Here is a 22245-nt window from a genome sequence, read left to right as displayed (position 1 = left end):
AAAATTATATTATTAAACAAAAAAATAAATTACTTTGTTATTAAATCTAAATTAAGTTACAATAAAAATTTGAATTAAAAAAATTAGTCAGTTACACCAAAAAATGAGAACTATTAAATAGTTAATTTGATACTATTATCGATTTATTTATTTTTTTCAATTTTTTTTATGCTATATTCAAATTTATATTTTAATTCAAAAATAAAAAATTACCACTTTCTCAAAACCATAAAAAATCGTATTATATCGATAGAGACAAAAAATAAAAATTAAACATTAAAATCAAAATTTATCTCGTTGCATTGCGCAAGTACCCTTCTAGTAATATTTATATATAATAAATACAATAAATAAATTGACACACCATCCTCACATTTGATGAAGTTTGAATATTTGATCTCTTAGAAAACTAAAGACCACGATACCTCGTTTAATATGAATTTGACAATAAAAAGAAATATATTTTGATTTAATTTTTATTTTACATCAATTTTGGTTAAATTATATAAATAAATAACAAAAAATTAATTAAAATAATTTAATTAAAGAAGTATTTGATTGATATACCAAGTCAAAGATGATACAAATCTTATAATGGTTCTTAATGTACACGTGTTTTTAGAGTTTCAACATTTCTAACAAATTTTAAAAATGGAAATAATTGTATTTGATAGACTTTTTATGATTTTTTTTTAAATAGAAAAGTAGATATTCGAGAAAAAGATGATTTGGGGTTATTTGTTTACTTTTTAATAGTTCAATTAAGAGACAATCTTTAAATTATTAGGAGATGAATATTGTTTGACAAAGAAAAAGTTTGTTACTTAATGGTTATAAAACTCTTTGAATGATTTTTGTATCATGAGTCTCCTTTAACCATTAAGCGTCATAATTTCATTATAAATAATTACCAAATAATAATATTTCATTTTGCACTGTATCATTGAGAGCCTCTTAATCATCATACACCAAATCATTTAGCAACTGTCAAACAGCCCCGAAATTCTTTAAATTTGGATAACTCTCTAAAAATGATTATTTATTAAAAAGAGATGTTTTTTATTATTTCGAGAAAATCCATGAAATTAAATGTTTAAGAGGGAGAAATAGTATATTATTAATTATTAGAAGGGTAGTCGCACAATGCAGTGAAATAGATCTCGATTTTGATGTTTAGTTTCTACTCTTTGTCTTTATCGATATAATATGATTTTTTGTGATATTGAGAAAACGATAATGTTTTTATTTTTGAATAAAATATAAATTTGAAGATAATATAAAAAATTGGAAAATAAATAAATAAATCAATATTAGTTTCAAACTAACTATTTAATAGTTCTTGTTTTTTTATGTAATCTCTTTAATTCAATATTTTATTGTAATTTAATTTAGATTTAATAACAAAGTAATTTATTTTTGGTATAAAGATAATAGTTAAACATTCTGTTAGAACTCAATGATTGTCTTAATTATATTTTAGATTTTTAATATTTAAAATGAATATTTATCCTGTATTAAATTATGTTTATCTCTAATATGTATTAATAAACAGTACTTCATGCATAAAAAATATTTTTTAAAAGTTTTTGTCAAATGCTTTATAATACAATATAAATATTAAATATTTTAATAATATAATTAACATTGTTATCTTTAAAATGAAAAAGTTGTTGGAAATAAACATATAACTGTTTTCATTGAGATTTTAACTTTTAATTTTATATTTTAAAAAATGTCAAGATATATTTTAGCGAGATATGTTTTCCAAAAATTTAAAATTTGACTTTTGTTAATTGTTATTGGTTAACAACTCATGACTTGACCAAAAATATTTATTTATTTTAATATTATATATATATATATAGAGGAATGTTATTCTACACCCTTTGTCATTCCTACACCCTATACAACCCTCATCTCAACTATTCAATTTTTAATCAATTAATTGTTTCCTAATATAAAGTATTAATCATAATTAATAAATTCTATCCATATTCCATAAATATTCAAATCATAATATAAAGTTTTATGATATCTTCAAATTTATATTATATTCAAAAATAAAAACATTATCGTTTTTTTAAAATTACATAAGACTATATTATAACATCGACTAAAATAAAAAAATAAAATAAAATATTAAAATCAAAATGTATCTCCCTGTATTATACGAATACCCCCTAATATTTACAAACAAGTTTATTAAGATAAAACTTAATCAACAAAACCCATAACCATTCGATCAAAGTCCTTAGAAAGTTAGAAATACTCCAACAAAATAACACGTATCTCATTGACTCATTGTACGATTGTTTACCAGCCCAAAACCAGAAGGTTTGGGCCTCGAAGTTAACGGAAGAAGATCACTAGAGAGTCCAACCACTTCCAGCTGTTATCATCTCGTCTTCTTCTTCCTCTCTCCTTTCCTTTTCATCTCCACAATCAAAAGCCCCTTGTTCAATTTATATACTATTCCTCCTCCATTGCAATCCCTCACCGGTTTCCATGGCTGCCTGTAAGTCTATCTATGCCATTAACGTTGCAACCCTAATTTGATTATCATATTTTGGCGCTTATACTTGTTTTTCAGTGGTATATGATCATAATTACAATCAATTCAATGGTGCATTATTATGTGAAATGGTGTAACGAGACTGATTTTGTGCATTGCTTTTTTTTAACCACCAGGTAGCTTTGGGGCTTCAAGTTTGCGGTTAGGACCTGCTAGAATTGAATTACCTAATTTACAGCAGAATTTGCATGGAGTAAAACTCCCAAATTCTCGAAGGTTTGAAGGTCTGGTGTTATCACAACGTTCAGGGAAGGTATACGATCGGTGCCTATGTTTGTCTGCCAAGAATGCCCAATGTAAGAAATTTGGTTTTTAGTGTTTGTAAGTTTTTGATGGATATCAGCATGAGCCATTGGAATTTCCATAATCACCATGAAGTTTGACATCTAATAAATCATTTGGTTGTCTTCATTGCCTTTACGATTTATTTAATCTGGGTGCTTTTTTTTTTATTTTAACCTGGATATCCAACCCGCCAAACAAGCCAACTAATCCCGGGGGACAACCTGTCTTGCAGGTAGCCCGGAGTCACCGCATTTGAACCTCCATGACCACAAGGGGATTTTTGTTCCTAATCTGGGTGCTTTCCAAATTGCACAGAAATAACATCAATTAGGCATCATCTCATGATCTAGATAGCATCCAGGAGCATTGTATTTGTGTTAATGAGATTGGAATTCTAGCTCATTGGTTCAAAAGCTTCAAGCAAATTTGTTCACAATCCCCAGTTGCATAACTCCTGGAAGTTAGAATTGACATATTTGGGGTGGGGGAATCCTTTATTAAGATGTTGGCTTGCTTATATGGATCTTTATGCATCTTCACCTACTTGATTCTTGCATTCTTCCATGATCATATTCTAAGGGCATGTTATTTAGCAGCAACTTATGCTTAATGGGACTCACAGCTTATTTGGTGAGCTATACATGACTGTTTGGTAGTGGGTTAATGATATAGAAAGTGACTTATTCACTAAGCTTCTAGAGGGAGCTTTATGCGGAAAGGCAAGTCCCCTCCTGATCAAAAAGCACACTCCTTTCCTTTCATATATGTAAAAAACCCTCCCAAACAAAACCTTGCCAATCTATAAGGGTGCGTTTGGTACACTGGATATGACAGAACAGAACAATAATCCCTCTCCCATGTTTGACATGACTTTTATGTTGAACAAACAGGAACGGAGTTGAATAAAGTGGAACAGGGTGGAACAGACTTACATTTTACTAATATAACCTCAAAATAGAACTTAATTCTCTTCTAAACCATCAAATATGTCTCCTTTTTACATTTGATTCATTCTTTAAATTTTATTTATTGTATTTTATATTTCTTAAACTTTCATTTTACTGTCCTCAAAATATTATTTTTATACAGTCTTTATATTTTTATTAATTTATGTAATTTATTATATATTAATAGTAATAAATAATGTAGAAAAGAGATAAAAATAAAAATTGGAAACTACATGAACTTTTTATTTGGTGTCATTTTAATTGTTTTGACGAAAACTTTCTAATGATATATTTTGTTATAAAAAATAATTTTTCTATTAATAAATTACATAAATTAATTAAAATAAACAACTCATTAGGGGTAAATTGCTCATTTTACTTGTTCTATTCTGTCTAGTTATATCTTACCAAACGTTGAACAGTTGTTTAATCTTGTCCTGTTTTGTCTTGTGTTATCTGGACACCAAACACACCCTAAAGACAGATTACTCTATACACCAATTTTATCCATACAAAACTTAATGAAAAACCAACCAAACGGCCCCTAAGTTGTAATCAAAGCCTGCTATCCTTTAAGTAGAACTAAACGTCAACTTGTGATGAATGAACCTCAAGAATGTGCATTAGAAAACTATTGTAGATAGTCATGTAAAGAGGTCCTCTTAAAGGCCCATTTCATCCCATATATTGTAAGATAAGTTCATTTAAGATTTGATTAATAAACTTGTCTTAACGGAAGCAGCCTATTTACTCCTTGGGGTAGTGGAATGGCTGCATACATCTTATCCTCCCCACGCCCCACTTTGCATGGGATTTCACTGTGTTCGCTTGGTTTATTTGATTGGTAAATATTTGGGACTTGATCTAGTTCTTTCTCAAAGATACAAGTAATGAGCAATCGAAGTCTATTACAGTCTGTTGTACGACCATATTGATGTCTAATCAAACTTCAACTTCCATCGTTATCATCGTGCACTAGTGTAGCTTTTGTCAGATTACATGGTAGTATCACTTTCTAAAAGTCCATATGTCGCTGAAACTGAACATCCATATATTTAAGATTATAAAATGTGACAGCTGGTACAGATTTAGAAGACGAGGAGGAAAAATCATCTGAATCAACAAGCCGGCTTACTCCAAACGCTTCAGAGGTAAGTGATTTGCTCCCCTAGGATGCAATATTGTCATTCAATCATATAAATAGCATATGTTCAACATTTTAGCATGCTTTGTAGCATAGGGAAATTGATACAATTTACGCAGCCATTTATGTCATATTTACAGGTGGAGTCTCTTCTAACGGAAATTTGTGATACAACCTCAATTGCGGAGTTTGAATTGAAAGTGAGTACTCGTAAATTCGGAACAATCTCTTTAGTTAGAATCGAATTTGGCATGATTCAGCGTGTTTATAGTGGTCCCAATTTCACTATTTCGTGTTGAGACCGTGTGTTTACCTACTGTATCATGTGGAACAGAAGATTAGTTCAAGATAATATTTAATGGATTTTGTATCAACACGTTGGTGTGTGTTTGTAAGTATTAGTTAGTGTATACGGTGCTAATGCCTGCTTTGGGATATCATGTGGTGTGGATGTACACACACACACACACACACACACACATATATATATATATATATATATATATATAAGTCACAGGTTATTATGGAACATAACTATTACGACTTTACAAATAGGTCATGCCGAAATTCAGTAGAAATGTTTCACAAGAAAGTAGGGTGTTATAAGGGTACGTTTATTAGCAGCTTAATGAGCTCTCAAGGGGACTCACATTTTACTCAGTCAGCTATACATGGTAGTTTGGTAGTGGCTTATTCAGTAAGCTCCTAGGGGGAGCTTTATGCAGAAAGCCAAGTTTCTTTTTTCCAAACCTGCCACTCCCAATTAAAAAACACGCTCCTTCTATTTATGAAAAAACCCACTCTAATTTTTTCCCAATCTATACAAATTGATTAATCCACACAGACAGTTTTATTCATACAAGACTTAATGGAAAACCATCCAAACAGCCCCTAAGTCGATATTCTGAATGGTTGCCTCTTGTTTTTGTCTATCCTTGTTTCCGCACCAACTCTTATATCTTCTTTTCGTTGTTCATTGCTATTATTAGTTCGGTGGATTTCGTTTATATGTACTGAGAGACTTGACCGGAGAAAGTACCAGTTCTCCACCTCCGGTCTCCGCTCCGATCATCAGTACAACTTTGGAGACAACCGAACAAAATGGGTCAGCATCTTCACCCTCTCTAGCCATCACTAAAGCTGTACCCAGTTCAGGTGGGATTCAGACTTTTCTTGATTCAGCTGCAGATGAAGGATTGGCTATCATTCAGTCTCCCAGGGTGAGAAGCAATATATGTAGTCTTCTTTCTATCAGATAAGAGTTCTTTTTTCTTCAAATATGCAACTTGAGTTCAAATGTGCAATACAGGTTGGATACTTTCGAAGATCTCGAACCATTAAGGGGAAGCGAGCACCTCCACCATGCAAAGAGGTAACCACTTCCATGTTTCTTCCATTCACTAAAAAAGCATATCTGCGCTGAAAATTGTATGCTGAAAGCCAAACATCGTTACAAATCTTGAGAATAAAGTTGTTTAAACTTTTGCTCGCATTTCTGCACAAGTCAGGGTGTTTATGAAAACAACCGCTCTACTCTTTGGGGTGGAGGAAAGGTCTACGTATATCGCACCCACATACCCTACTTTCCAGCATTAAATACCGGCTTCATGTGGTTCGGTTTGATTTTTTTGGCTTCCTCTGCCGTTCCCTTTTCGATTACCATTGTTACAATTCTTCCCGATGGAATCGTTTATAAGTTCGTGAAATGTGACTTTCTCCATGTGTATATATGTTTTCTGATCTTTATGATTTGATTTCAGAAACATGTTAGAAGTAGTTCTCTACCCTTTGGGGTGGAGGTCAGGTTTTTGTAAGCCTTTTTCTCAATATGTTGCTTTTTCTTCCTACAAGTCTTTGTTCTCCTTTACCTTTTCACTCACACATATGGACAAGTTGGGGGTCTTCACAGGAAATGACCACTTTACCCTTTTCGAGTGGAGCTGTGGAGGACATGTCTATGTACATCCCACCCCTCCCAGACCCTACTTTCAAGTGGCATATACTGGGTTTGTTTGGTTTTACTAAAAATCGTTCTTTATTTCAAGTGACAAAGTTGCTAGCTCCATGACTCCACCAAAATGATTGTTTCTCATGCTCCCAATTTTCAATCTCCGCATCTAAAATAAACATAAAAACCTGTTACTATATGCAAGGAAACGATCTCCCAAGCTTTTCTGCAACTCCATCTTTCGTTTGTTTATTTGTGTACCGTGTCAATACATTTCTTTTGCCATATGACTACTGTTTATATTCTACTGATACCTGCATCATTCTAACAGAAACAAATAGTAAAGGAGGGGCAAGTTGTTTGTTACATCGAGCAGCTTGGTGGCGAGCTTCCGATTGAGGTTTATACTTTCTTTCCCCTCTTAAGTTCGTTTCTGGATCTGCCTACTCGCTATTAATTAACTTTTCTCTTCATAAAACTAATCGGCAGCTGATTAAACAACACTTCCGACCACTGATTTCCGTCTTACTCTCTTTTTTCTTCCTTTTTCCAGTCTGATGTAGCTGGAGAAGTTATTAAGATCCTTCGTGATGATGGTGGTATGCACAATTATTTCTTATCGAGTACTATCACACTACAACATATTCGGGTTAGATGTCTAAATGTCGTAATAGACCGCTTTATATGACTTAATTGTATAAGACTATACAATTGTGTGTCCTATATAAAGGTGTTACTATAGGATGTTAAGACGTATTTGGGCATCCTAACAAGTTTTTTAGAACACTTTTGAACATATCAAAGTCACTTTTTTCAAATAATATCCTATAAAAAGACTAATAACATTGTTTTATTTCAAAATTGTCCTAAGGGACACCCTATCCATTTATTATACCACCTTTACGTAGGATGTACAATTGTTTCGTCCTATAAAACAATCTATATGGACATTTAGATATATTTGACGTCCTATAAACCAATTTTGTCCTAGTGCACTAATTTTGGTCATTGTATATGCAATTTTGTATTTTACATGTTATGTTTTTGTCAATAGATGCTGTCGGATACGGAGATGCTCTAATCGCAGTTCTTCCCTCATTTCCGGGAATCAAGAAGCTTCAGTAGGTCGGTCAGCGATATACCCAGCCGCATTTCGCCCCCTCCCCTCTCTTTTTGCTAGTTTCCGGAGATCCGATGGTTGAAATTCTCATACATGCATATAAGAACATTCCATTTACATTACATCAAGATCTCTGGACTTACCTTTCTTAGGAATTTTTTTTTATATGTGTGGCCTCTGACTGAGCTCTCATCTAATAAAGGTGTAAATTCAGATTGTTTTGTTTCATTTATGTTTTATCTCTTACTAGGCAAGAGATAGTGTCTTATTGTTAGCAGCTTAAAGAGTTTAATGAGACTTCTAACTTATGCGGTCAACTATACGTGATTATCTGGTAGTGGTTTAATGATATATAAAGTGTCTTATTCAGTAAACTTTTAAGGGAAAGTTTTATATAGAAATTCAATTATTTCCCCCAAAAATCTTCCCCTTCAATTTAAAAAACACATTCTTTCCGCTATGAAAAAACCGACCAAACAACCTCATAATGTTGTTTATCCAAACTTCTGACCGAGGTGCTGATTGAGACAACCACTAATATGTCTTTGACTGAGTAAGACAATGCTTGCCAAAATTGTTCTTTTATTAGCAAGTGCTAAAGTACTGGCTAGTTAACCACAACGGTGGTGCCCGATTGGTTTGAGTTTGGGCTCCAAACGTCAAAAGTGTCTGAAGGTCTCAGGTTCGAATCCAAAGAGGAATAAAAATCCTCTTGTGGCCACGAAGGTTCAAATGCGGTGACTCCGGGCTCCGCGAAGCAGGTGGTCGCCCTGAGATTAGTCGGCTCGCGTAGCAGTTTGGATATCTATTTTAATAAAAAAAAAGTACCGGCTAGAAATAATTTGGTAAAAAACTATTTTGAATTGATACTTAATAAAGGTGATCATTTGCGGGGTTGGATCGGGTCCAGATCGGGCCTAACATAATCTTTTTTGTCCAACATGTCTAATATAGTAAATCCAAGCCTGCTTTTGTAAGTTGTAGACTTATCCATACCCATCTTATAAGTACTAAACTATACCGAACCTTGTACTCAAACCGCACATTTACCCGGTTCTCGTTTACCAAGAGAGTCATCAAAGATTGAAATCAACCCATTTTGCATTTTTGATGCTTTATTTTGAATGTTGTCCATTAAAATTCTTGATTTTTGGATGCCTTTGATTTTGTACCATTTTTTGATTCTATATCGTTCGATTCTTAGCTCTTGCACCACCTTTCAATTCTTTATCGTTCACAAACGCAATACGTAAACAAAAGAATTATATACAGATTTGCTATCTTAAGCCACGTCTTAACCGTCCACTAACTTGTAAGGCTTTAGGTTTGACCTCGTCATCATACCACATCACACCTTCCTGTAACAAGAATCCCTCAAATCCTTCATTTGGTGATGAGCCGTTGCGCTTAGCCTCGGCCTTTGTTTCCATCAAATTTGCCCATGCCATTCCATCGGAATTGTTTGCACTTTCACCGAAAAGTCTCGTCGTTACCAATCTATAATATCTTCCCCTGCTCTGAGATGTTTTGGCCTTTTCGGTTTTGTTAATACGTCTTAATGGTTTATTTATTCCTTTTAAGATTCATAATAAACAAAAGGTGATTCGTACCATCCTATTTCGTTTTGAATCCTCTTAGGTCAATCTGTACCTACAACCCCATCATCACCGCCACCACCACTACCATCGGCATGACTACCAGATCCACCGCACCACCACTATTATATTCAACGAACCAAACAGACAGACAGATCCAAATTCTCTTAATTAATTACATTCTAATTCCTTCAAATTCCAACTCCTTTGACAGATTCTGATTCTAATAGATTTCATTCTATGAACCAAACGCCACCTCATATTTAAACCCAATGGCTCCATTCGTATTTCACTTCACTTGTTTTCAAAAGCAAAGAAGTATTGAACAATGGTCTGACTTCAATCATAATCATATCGCAAAAACACCGAGATTAAAATACCCAAATACCTCATTATTCGTGTTACGATCTCGTTACGTAAACAACAGTTACAAAAAGAACAGAATTCCACCAATTTGGCAGTTTTCAAAGGTTCATTTGTATTTGGACTTTGAAAAGGTCCACCTGAAACAAGAAACAATCTTTTTAACATCATCTCTAATAGAAAGGAAGGCAGAAAGAACAGCAATTGACATTGTTGGGTAGTAGACAGAAATGGCATTTCTGTGAGCTTTATATTCTGCTGCATGCCCATAGGGTTCTTTAGAAAGTCCCCAGCATAACAAAAGCATACCGAAAAGCCCCAACCGTCTTGATCTAAACAGACCTATTATAGATCCCGCCACAGCCAAATAGCTTCCTGCTAGAACCTGGTGAAACGACACAAGTTACATTTTTTCGTATTATAAGTTTTAGTGTGCATTTGGTACGCGAAGGTTTTAGGGTTTTAATTTGGTGTGGATGGTTTAGTAATTTCCAATCTTGTCTATCTTTCCTAATTTTTGTTCCACGTATTTTGGTAGGACAGCAAAAAACTCATTCGGTCCTGTCTATGTTGCACCAAACAGGGGAGTACAGGACAAGTTTTTGTTCTGTCGAATGCACCCTCAAGCTATGTTTGGTAGATGGGACTGGACACGACAGGACAAACTCAGTCCCACGTTTGACAGGGCAAAAACTCACTGTTCCACGTTGGTGCGACATGGTACAAGGACTCGGACATGGTGGGAAAGGGTATTCCACCGAAATAGTGGAACAAGATGGGAAAAGATGTGACATAAACTAAAAGTTTACTAATCTACCCTCATCTAATACAGCCTTAATATGGTTTTTTTTATGGTGGCCACCGCCCATCGGAGATGCTCTAATAAGTTCTTATACATCACCCACATAAAACAACTATAGAAACACATACCTCAATATACTGGAGATCAGTTGTGGAAGGGATTCGTCTAAGACTTTTCAACTTGTATGCATCTAGTAGTTTATTGTACTTTGGAATGGGCTTGTTAAGAATCGACTTTCCAATGGCACCTGGGTACAGGAGAGCCTTCACTACCCCTGAAGGTACCACTTCAGTTGCAATTAATTGTGAAGAAGTTAGCTCCATTGGTGTCCTGCAAGTACCAATTCTACATGGGAATCTGCATACAAATTACAACCAAACATATTAACAGCATTTATTTCAATTGTCAACAAGACTTCAAAAATCTCAACTTCTATACAAGAAAAAACGAACGTAAAAAATGAGAACTTGTACTTCTAAGGTATTATTTCACATGGTTCTTTTTCATATAATGCTAGAACTTAAGGTATTGGTCAACATATATTTGTTTTACATTTACTCGTTTCACAATATGAAACTTTTCTACATGTATTTTATTGATCACAAATGCATAAAAAAGTTTTATATAGTAAAACAAGTACATGTGAAACAAACACATTGTGAAACAAGTATATGATAATAAATACCTGAAGTTCTTGTATTAGATAAAAAGAAAACTTATGTGAAATAACACATGATGCATGGATTCTCATGGTTATCACAATTTTACAAGTTCTTATCCAACTCACATTATTCCAATTTCTATAACATCTTTTGTCTAATTCAAAAAGGCTCTATAATCAGTCAAAATGGCCAGAAACGTCTAACGCAGTTCTTAACTTCTTCAAAAAAGAATGAATGCACTGTGCCCTCCATTCAAATCCAACCAAACCAGTTCAATTAAATTAGACCAATTCAAATTAAAACAACAAACACACATAGATGACAGATTATAGGTATATAACATAGTAAAATCGTAAAAATGTTCATATTCCTGCAAATGAAAATCGTGAAAACATCTATTCGTTCCGCATTGCCGTTAAATCATTTCATTGCAGAAAAAAACCCTAATTCATGTCGGAAAATCAACAGGAACAAAACGGATTTCCACAAAAACTGTAAATGAAGCAGTTACAACGGTGACTGACGATTTCCGATGACATAATGACAATTAGGTCAAATTTAATCGCTCAATAAGTACAAGTTGTAATTGTAAAACTGTAAACGCAAGAATTAAAAGGAAGAAGAGGTACCTAAAAAGAGGAATCTGGAAGAAAATAAGGAAAAAGAATATTCTGGAAGCAGTGAAAGAAATGATTGTTGCCAACTTCTTCGCTTTTGAAGCCATGGCGGAAATCGTACGATCGTTTTCCTTTTTTACTTTATTTACACTTTTCCTGTTTTTCAACGGGGGTCGCTGATCGGTTGCCGTTAGGACGGTCGGACCCACGGCACGGCCACCATCATGGGGCCCATTTATCGGGCGATGTTTTTTAATATTCGGTCATTAAAAATAATAAATTTAAAAGAATATATAAATAGTTTTATAAAACATTTGATAAAAACTCTTATAAATTATTTTATATACATGAAATACTAATTATTGTTATATATTATTTAAAATTCATAATTAAAAATAAAAATATGACTTATTAAAATTTCATGTTTGAATTCATGTAACTAAGAAACATGATCAAATTAAGGATAAATATTTCATTTTAAATATAAAAAGTTTAAAATATAATTAAAATAATTATTGAGTCCTAACCGAATATTTAGTTATTGTTTTTATAAAAATTATATTATTAAAAAAAATAAATTAGTTTGTTATTAAACCTGAATTAAATTCTAATAAAAAATTAAATTAAAGAAAATATATTAAAAACGATAACTTATAAATAATTAATTTGATACTATTATGATATATTCTTTTTCAAAACTTTATTTTATTCAAAGGTAAACAATTCAAATAATAAAAAACTGTATTATAACATTGTCAAAAACAAAAATAAATTGAAACATTAAAATTGAGATATATTTTGCTGTATTATACGAGTACCTTTTTACTATATTAAAATATCAATGATAAAACTAAATATAAGTTGCTTACTATTTATTATTTAAGCATGATTACTTAAGATAAAGTTTTTTTTTTTTTTTTGGTGATATGTTGGGTCCAAATTGTTGGTCAAAGGGAGGAGGCTGTTTGGTATGCCATATGAGAAATAACAGGTTGAAGAGGAGGATTATGTGCGTTGAAAAACCCGATCAATCCAACTCACCTCAACGCGAAATAATTTAATCTGAAGTAATTCGATGTCTAATCGAGTTGTAAAATTTTCAAAACTTAGGTATTAGGTTGATACTGGGTTACTATCTTTTGAACTCAACTCAATTCGATGAACCCGATATCCTTTTAATTCTTGGATTCAATATGATTATTGAATTTCAATCATATATACATTACACAATTTACACTATCATTTACGCTCTTCATATACACATATTTTCAATCTATTCACATCTCTATATAACTCATTCGTATATATGTTCAGTAACTATGAACATATATATATAAATTGAGAAAATTAACTGAATGTAATATATGTAAGAAGTATGGATAAGTTGTATCAAATGGTTGATGATGAAAAGGGATAAATTATGAGTAGAGAAATAACATATTTAAGCTTATAAGAATATTTTGATGTATCAAAGTATCAACCCGACCAACTCGTACGGTTTGGGTTCGGTTGGGTTGCACTTTGGTTTAGGTTGGGTTATGTTAGGATTTTTCAAACCGCAAGCGTTGAATTGAGTTGTTCGAATGTCTTCAACCCGATTAACTCAACTCATGAACACCCCTAATCACTAGGCATGCGGGGCAAGTTTTGTAATCCCCGGCCCGGTCCTTGGCGGGTACGGGGATTAATATCCCATCCCCGGTCAAACTCCATGAAGAATATCCCTTTAGTTTGAGTCTACCGAAGATCCCCAACCCCAACCCGGTTTGAGTCTACCGAGGATCCCCGGCCCAAGGACCCGTTTTAGCGGGAATCCCCATCCCCATTCGGGTCAGGTGAGCAGGGTTCCCACCGGGTTAGGGCAAATCACTGTCCTTAATTATCAGATGCATTGGAGGATGTTGGAGGGAGGAATCTTCGACAAACAAAAGTTAGGGTTCTAGCAACAACGAGGAGCAAGGAAGAGGAAGATGATACTAATGGAGTAGGCATTCGAAGGAGAAGGCGCTCGAACTTTGATTTTGATTTTAATTTTAATTTTAAATTTAATTTTTTAAATAACCTCATTAAGGAACAGTTTACCAAATGCTTACTCAGGTAAGCGTTTATCAAGTAACATTATCTTATCGGATGAATATGATAAGTACCAAAAATCTTATCTGGTAAGAACAAAGGTAAGTACCGAGAGTCTAACCCGATAAGTGAAAGCAATAACTCTTACTACAGTTAGCACTTACCAGGTAAATTGTTGCATTTGACACCATTTTGATGAATTAAAATCTTATCCAGTAAATAAGTAATAATGTTGAATTTTACTGGTAAACACTTACCCAAATAAACATTTGGTAAACAATAACATATTTATGAGGTTATTAGGTTAATTCTAGATTTTAAAATGTTATGGAGCTGATTAAAACCTCCCATAAGAAACACAATTCATTGGATGGAAGCGAGATTAAATGTGATCAAAGGTCTAAATCTCTTCTTATGTTTCTCACATCAACTCATATTCTCACATGATCCTTCGTCTGTGTTTATGATTTATAAATGGTTTGCAGACATAATAGGTCGATGATGACCATGCCTTAGTAGAGAGGCACAAGAAGTTTTAAGCCCAAAGCCCCAGGTACGGGTCGGCCTACAAAGCCCAATTAGACCGAAAAAGCCCAACCTGAAATAGACTGATATGTACAAATTGAATGAGCAGATTGTAAATTTGGATTAAATTATCCACGAACAAACTGTTCAAGAATCCGAAATGCTATCCCAGTAGATGATCAAGAAACAAGAAAAAAATTGGGAGGTTTCGTTAAACAACCATGAGTTCGTGGCAGCAAAAGCCCGAAGCAGGACATGTAGGCAATGATTATGGTCAAAGGGTCAAAGGCCCAGCAACACCCGGGTTACTTGTAGATTCCAACCTCCTGAACAAAATTTCAAGCCTCGCTAAAGGATGAGGAGACTGTTTGTGAGTTTAGTTGTATATAAAAATTATATACTTAAAAAAGGCGATACTTATGAGTCAGAAGACTTAACAACCAACTTAAGGGTCATTTTACCAAATGTCAATCGGGTGTCACTTACCTTATCGAGTGAGCATGGATCGAGATTCGAGAATCTTACCCGGTAAGAGACATAGAAAAAACCAAGAATCTTACCCGGTAAGAGACATAGAAAAAACCAAGAATCTTACTTGATAAGCGCTTACCGGGTAAAAGATGCTTACCAGCAATTCATTTTAATGGCAAAAAATGTTATCCAATAAGGTAAGTGAGGGTTATAACTCTTGCAGGTAAGCACTTAGAATCAGAAACTCCTATTTTAACATACATACATGATTGGTAAGGGGTGGGCCAAGAGAGAACCTTAAAAAATGGAGAACAGGAGAACCTCCAATCAACCATCGATTCAGTTGAAATCCACGATTGTTAATGATAGGGGTTGTTACATTTTTACCAAAACTAAATCCAAGATTACAATGACGGTTACATTTGCATCTGGACCATCTATATTTTAGATCCAACGGTTAATAAAAAATTCTTTCTTCTTTTCTTTAAGGTTCTCTCTTGAACCTCCCCCTAGAAATTACAGTAGCAGGCAATGTGTCAGATAAAGGAACAGCAATAAATGAAGTCTATCTTAATGAGTATATCAAATAACTAAGAATAGTATAATATTTCCCAAGAAGTAATAATACATTATATAGTCTACACAAGGTTCAATCCGTGCCGAAGGCTTGTCATAGCTTTTGGTATAGACTATTAATCGAAAGGGTATTTGGCTTAGCAGTATCCAGCTTACAAGTAGAGCTCAACCTCTCAGGAGGTCAAAGGTCCAAATTTCACCAAAGGTGAGGAATTTAGAACATAACATACTAGTAAGACTTCTAGAGTTAAGTGAGACCCATATAAGATGTCTCATTATGAACAATGCTTCTCCATGGATATATATATATATATATATATTCATTCTTCTAGACAGGGGCCTTACCTTATTTACCTGATCAAGCAGCTAATAAATGGAGTTTCCAGATATATATATATTTTATGAATCCAAATTCTGCATTGACCAAAGCTACAGGTCAACCTGTAAGCTCTTCCATTAAGCCCTGTTGATGATTAAGACAATTGAGAAGCTAGAATTAAACAACAAAATGAAACTAGGTAAAGATTGGAATATTCAGAGAAGGCAAAATATCAATATGCAATACAGTTTCAAAATTTCCTAATTTGTACCCATTTGACGTGGATGTCAATTATATCGCCCACTTTGCCATAAAAAATTTATAAACCTTTTGTAAATGGGTATCTGCATCATCAAATGCTACAAGATTAGACTCAGCTGTTGATGGTTTTGTTTATTTTGCAACCACTTACTTTTATCACTAATCACATCCAACAATAAATACTTTGTATGGGTTTTGTTTTTAAAAACCTTGTGATAATGCTTGAAAACTTATTATTTTTGTTCCGTGTATGATATAAATTTGCTACAAAGATGACTCTTTTTAAACTTTGTCTGAAAATAGGCTTTCAAAGAGCAACAACTTAGTACACCAAACTACTCTACAAGTAATCTGTATAGATTGTTGTTTATCATGAGCTTGTGACAGGTTCTACTATGTACTAACAGTAATATATTTTTTATTTATTTAAAAAAAATTGACAATATGGCTACTACTTTACATTTATATGAATTTTTAAGAATCAAAAACCGTTGATTAAATATTTTAATGTTATCCCAAGTGCACGTTGTATGTGGACTTATTGTTAAGTAACATAATATTCAACATTGTTACAAACACCAAAAATTTAGTGTTTCTTTTAATTAGGAAACTTTTGAGTGCTTTTGCCCCTGGTACCAAACCTCAGGATCGACCCTGAAGGTCAGCATCAAAATGGGTACAAAATAGAAAATTTTGCAACGATTGAGGAAAAAAAATCTTCGTTACACTAAATAGAAACTAAACCAAACTTTGTTGTATTTTGCCCTTTAGAGAAATACCTGAGAAATGTACTGCTCTGCATCAGTTCGCCTAAGAAAGAGAATCGCATGCCTTGCAAGGTTAGCTAATTGATCACTGAGCACGACGTTACCAATTTCTTCGAGGACCCTCACCTTGATGTAGGGATCCTTGGGTGGCACCATGTCCTAAAAAACACATGAAAATCATGTAAGTTTAAGGTCAAATTAGTTTAGATACGTAAAAGTTAGGGGTTGTTTGGTTGGTTTTCCATTAAATCCTGTATGGATAAAGTTGTTTGTGTGGATTAATCTGTCTATATGGATTGAGAAGACTTTTGTTTGGGAGGGTTTTCTCATTGATGGAAGGTGCGTGTTTTTAACTGGGAGGAACAAGTATGGAAAAAACTTGACTTTTTGCATAAAGATCCCTCCTAGAAGCTTACTGAATAAGTTACTTTCTATATCATTAAGCCACTACCAAACAGCCATGCATAGCTGACTGAATAAGCTGTGAGTCCATCAAGCTCATTAAGTTGCTAAAAAACAGGCCCTTAGCATGTTAGTGGAACTCCTAGGGACTTGTGATCGGTAGACATTCAAACTTCTTTGTTTTACCACCAAAATAATTACTATTTACATCCTAGTCACTGTAATCAAAGCTGAATAGCCATTATGTTATATGAAGAGCTTTGCCAATGGTGTTGCTAAAGGAGCAATATCAACAAAGCATGCACCCAGCAATTTTGAAAAGGGTAATTAATGTGCAACAAGGCTTCTTCGCTTTGGAGGAAAGTCTAAGCACACAATATTTCCATTGCAAGTTAGAATGAGACTGTTTCCATGGCTTAAACCTGTGACCTTAAGATCAGAAAGGGTTTGCCCCTAACCGGCTATTTAAAGCTTAGGCAAAATCAGATGAGTTCATGAAACAAATTCAGGGACTGACTGACAGTTTGAGTCATTAGATAAGATGTTTTAGGCATCAAGTGGTCATCTTCTCATAAAACAATCAGAAATTATTAATGTTCCAATTTCATGAACAAAATATGCTCAAAGATCAAAATCCCATTGCTGATTCCTCTCCTGAGATGTGATTCTTTATGCTAAAAAAAGCAGGAAATTAGATAACTTACCACTGCCAAATCAAGATCCAAATCTGACATGTAAGATTGTAAAGTTGCAGAATGGTTTTTGAAGTATTCTTTCTCTGAGCTGCTAAGTTTCTCCTCAATTTCTTCAGGGAGCACACGCTCAATGGTCCACCCCAAATTTTGAATGACTTCTGCGCGATTGTGCCTGTTAAAAGGTCACAACATAAACATAGATGCCACTGGTGATGAAAATTAAATTATAAAAATAAACAGCTCGTTCTGTCAAGTGATTACACATAAGCCATGAGACAACGCTTATTGCGGACCAACGAAAGGTGGTGGATGAGTGCCCCAAAATGATCAGCATTTTTAGTTGTCTGATTGTCAGATCCTTCTACTTGCATCTTCCTGTCACACATTAGGTTAAGGGATAAAAAGGTGGATCTTACAAGCTGTCATTGCAACTAAATGATCCCACATTAAAAGAAAGAGAAACTGAGAACACAGAACAACAACAATCTCATGTTCTGGTTTGTGATTACACTACTAGGAATTGCATCAAAACAGAAAACAATAGTTACTTTGTGGTAAAGTTCGTGTGTTTATACCATTGCAGAAGTTGCACTTCACATTCACAAGTGCATGTATTTGTCCTATAAAAAACCATTCCCTTAAGACATTAAGCTAGTAAAAGAAGAAAAGGGGTTCAATAGCAAACTGAGAACGCTTGTGTCTACTTGGCTCCTAGATTCAGATAGTTTCAACAACAATTTCATTTGTTCCCATCTTAAACTACAGATCTTCGAGTCCTTTGCATGTCTCATGTAGAAAGCAGTTCTAACAACATTAATCAAAATGATACACATAATGCACAAAGCAATACATTCATTCATATATACACACACCTACACATATAAATACCTACAAGCAGAGAGGCATACATACAAGGTAAGCATATGAAAAAGAAAAGAGCACAAAAGATAAAATGAAGCAAAGGATTACCTCAACAAGGCCTGAAGTTGAAGAAGATGCCCATCACATTCCTCAATGACTTGAGCAAATAGATCATTCTACATCAGAACGGAAACAACAGAAAAATTACATTTCCCCAAAATCTTGTTTGGACGGCAAAAAAACATCTCCTAGTCGAAAAGGTGTCTATATCAGTATATCTAATGTCACTCAATCCGTTTGAATAAGCATAAGTTATTCACACCAAAACACCATGTAGAGTATAAACTAAAATAGATTGTGTCGTGTGTTTCATGGTGGGTGGTAGATTTAGGAGATCACTATTTAACAATAACAAATACAACAAATTTCTAAAACTTGACACAGCATTGTGTAACAAGCTGAAAGCATACTTTTTCAGAAACTCAAATGCAATCTTGACATTTTGAACAATTTGGATTTAGTCTCCTCGCAATGAAGTGCTGAAAACAAAACAAGTAAATAATTGCCAAGAAGAGACCATGTGGGATTTTACATTTATCATATGGGGTCTCCTTTGGCTCATTCCAACTAAATTAGATTATCTTCTCAAGTATGGTTATGGAATAACTTACCCATCTCTGGAAGGCATGGGTTATGGGTTAATAGTTTCTTTTATTTTACTTTTCTCAATTCCATGTGTCTCTTAGTTGGGCTAAAAGTGTAGTACAAAGAAAGAACTAAAAATAGCCTTTTAACCAGTTTCATCGCTTCAATTACATGTCCTTTTGAATCACTGACTGTAATATGGATGATAAAATATTGACCTAAATGGTTTCACTAAAGCTCAGCAGAGCAATTTGGCATGTTTATCAAACCGAAGGGAGACTCCCTTCGACAACTGAACTGCATTCAGAAATAGGATCCCCATTTGGTTAAATGACAGGAGAACAACAAATTCACCATTCATTATAAAACACATCCTTAGTTCTTGTAAATTTCATAGAATTGACAGGGAAAGAGAGTTTACATTAAAGACTATGAGCTGGCCCGAGTCACTGCTCACGAATTCTTTTACAAGTTGACACGCCTTTCGTCCATACATCTCGTTGTTCCAATTGTCCCTCCACCCTTACAAGGTACAACACTGAAACAAACCACATAAGCATTTCATCGAACACCTTAACTACGTGAACTTAAAATGACAACATTCACCCCAAAAAAAAATGCAGTAAAACGATGCAAATTGAACATATAAATATCATTTTTGATAGAAAAACCAGCATTCTGAACATTGCAAACTGAATCTGAAGATAAAATCATACATTACAAAATAAATAATTCAAAACAATACATTATCGATTGGAATATTTCTTCACATACCTACGACGTATACCGATGCGGATCAGAATTTGAGAATGATCTATGCACAACGAGTCGACAAGATCTGATCATGGGAAGTGAACAAGGAATGTTGGCCTGGAGATTTGCTTTTGGTTTTGATTTTCATGAAATAATGGCGGGAAGACTTCAAGAAAGCGTTCGAAGACTTCTTCCCACACCTCATTTGGATTGGAAATTTTTGGGTTTGTATGCTTTTTGACCCAAATATTAAAAAAATGTGCTTCATTAATTCAAAAGAGCCTACGATTTTGGTTCCTATGGTTTACACAAAACTACAAAAATGGTCCTTGAACTTTGATAAATGTAAAAATGGTCACTATAGTTTGCTCTACAAATTGTTTTCCTGGTTAACTCTGTTAAAAATGTCAGTTAAATGAGGGTCATTTTTGTCTTTTTATCTTTTATTTTGTTCTCTTTCTTGTTTTGTCTAAGACCCACTCCCTCATACCTCTGTTAGTTTCTCCGCCACAACAAATCTTTAAACTCGGTTACTAAAGAAAATGTTTTCTCGAAGTGAACCCTAACAAATAGATGATGAAACCAAGAGAAACACATATTTAGGTACGTCGGTGAGATGCAAATAAAATTGAATAGGTTTCAATCGAGGGGTATGTAAGTTTGAACCATTGAGGCGGAAGCTCCACGTACGGTTACCAAAGGGCTTTTGGCCTAGCGGTATCGTAGCCCTTGGCCTTCTAGGAGGTCAGGGGTTCAAACATCACCATAGGTGAGAAAGATGTGTGAGTTTATTTGTTGCATTTGTCGTATATAAATATTATATAGTTAAAAAAAAACCTACACGTACGGTTTTGAAGCCCAAAAACTTCGACCCTTCCTTCTAAATGGGGGTGTGCTTTCCAGAGGTGGAATCTTCTAGTCATTCCTATTTGATATGAAACATACTGATCTAGCCATGAGCAGGTTGAAGGGAGCTCTAACAGGCCTTAGAGGACAGAGCCGCGAGCAATCTACATTTGTGATCTCGTATATTTTGCTTATCCGATATCTCTACTAACTTTCCCTATGTCCAAACGCCCGAGTACAAAAGAGAAAATGCTATGCAGGGAAGTCGTTTCCATCCTTTTTTCATATTCAAGGTTATTAGTGCTATAATAACCATTTTTTTTGCCAACAGGCACAATACCCGATCATAGAAAACACTAATGTAGCAGAGAACGACCACATGAATCGGAATCCGCTTACCTTATTAAGATAGGCGATTATTTGATAGAGTTTTTGAGGGATTTCAAAAATTTGGAGACCGTAATGTGTCGATATGTTTAATGGTTCAAGGGTTTTAGGCGTCGATTTTGATTATGTTAGATGTTAAACTTAGAGATATATTTGGGTCATAGCCGATAAATTAAAAAAGTTGGGCTTGCTAATACTAAAATAATTATATATATATATATATAGAGGAGCGTTCAAATGAAAACTTGACCCATTTGTGTAAACCGTGTAAACCAATCTCATCCGTCCATTTTCTTGATCAATGGCCTAGATTATATTATTTTATTTTAGGAAATTAAAAAATAAAAAATAATTAATATTCATTTTATTTAAGAAAAAAGGGTAGAATCGGTATTCATATCAAAAGCCCTCGTTTCCTATTTCCAAATACTCCCATTGTATTTTAGGAAATTAACATTCATTATTTTATTTTAGCATGTTCATTATGAAATTATTTTTTCAAATACTCCCATTGCATATAAGTCAATTTTCTAAAAGAACAAATTCCATTACGCACCCGTTTTATTTCATTCTACAAACTAAACGGATTAATTTTAAATACAATGCAAC

General features: G+C 33.9%; 3 protein-coding genes across 4 annotated transcripts; 1 reads left to right on the top strand and 2 right to left on the bottom strand.

Annotated features, from left to right (window-relative positions):
• The first annotated feature begins 2345 nt into the window (after positions 1 to 2345).
• LOC112517032 (biotin carboxyl carrier protein of acetyl-CoA carboxylase-like) lies at positions 2346 to 8244 on the top strand. Of its 2 annotated transcripts, none has more exons than XM_025124329.1 (9): positions 2346 to 2515; positions 2689 to 2868; positions 4891 to 4955; positions 5089 to 5148; positions 5938 to 6168; positions 6258 to 6320; positions 7228 to 7296; positions 7450 to 7495; positions 7951 to 8244. In XM_025124329.1, the coding sequence occupies exons 1-9, from the start codon at positions 2506 to 2508 to the stop codon at positions 8019 to 8021; spliced, it is 795 nt and encodes a 264-aa protein (XP_024980097.1). In that variant the 5' UTR covers positions 2346 to 2505; the 3' UTR covers positions 8022 to 8244. The 2 variants fall into 2 exon arrangements, with proteins under 2 accessions (XP_024980097.1, XP_024980096.1); XM_025124328.1 differs by having other exon boundaries at positions 2360 to 2515; positions 4882 to 4955.
• A 1745-nt stretch (positions 8245 to 9989) lies between these two features.
• Positions 9990 to 12162, bottom strand: LOC112516356. Its single transcript, XM_025123367.1, has 3 exons — positions 12068 to 12162; positions 10905 to 11133; positions 9990 to 10359 (listed from the first exon to the last, which is right to left on the bottom strand). Exons 1-3 carry the CDS (start codon positions 12160 to 12162, stop codon positions 10084 to 10086), a joined length of 600 nt encoding a protein of 199 aa, XP_024979135.1. The 3' UTR covers positions 9990 to 10083.
• A 3872-nt stretch (positions 12163 to 16034) lies between these two features.
• LOC112517386 (DNA replication complex GINS protein PSF1) lies at positions 16035 to 20572 on the bottom strand. The gene is made up of 7 exons (XM_025124797.1): positions 20425 to 20572; positions 20072 to 20188; positions 19114 to 19181; positions 18406 to 18519; positions 18154 to 18316; positions 17060 to 17206; positions 16035 to 16163 (listed from the first exon to the last, which is right to left on the bottom strand). The coding sequence occupies exons 2-7, from the start codon at positions 20144 to 20146 to the stop codon at positions 16137 to 16139; spliced, it is 594 nt and encodes a 197-aa protein (XP_024980565.1). The 5' UTR covers positions 20147 to 20188; positions 20425 to 20572; the 3' UTR covers positions 16035 to 16136.
• Between the last annotated feature and the right edge of the window lie 1673 nt (positions 20573 to 22245).

The sequence above is a fragment of the Cynara cardunculus genome (assembly GCF_001531365.2).
Source record: "Cynara cardunculus var. scolymus isolate 2C chromosome LG 8, CcrdV1, whole genome shotgun sequence".
Taxonomy (NCBI): domain Eukaryota; kingdom Viridiplantae; phylum Streptophyta; class Magnoliopsida; order Asterales; family Asteraceae; genus Cynara; species Cynara cardunculus.
Note: the sequence above shows the minus strand (reverse complement) of the source record. Positions and strands in the feature narration are given on the sequence as shown.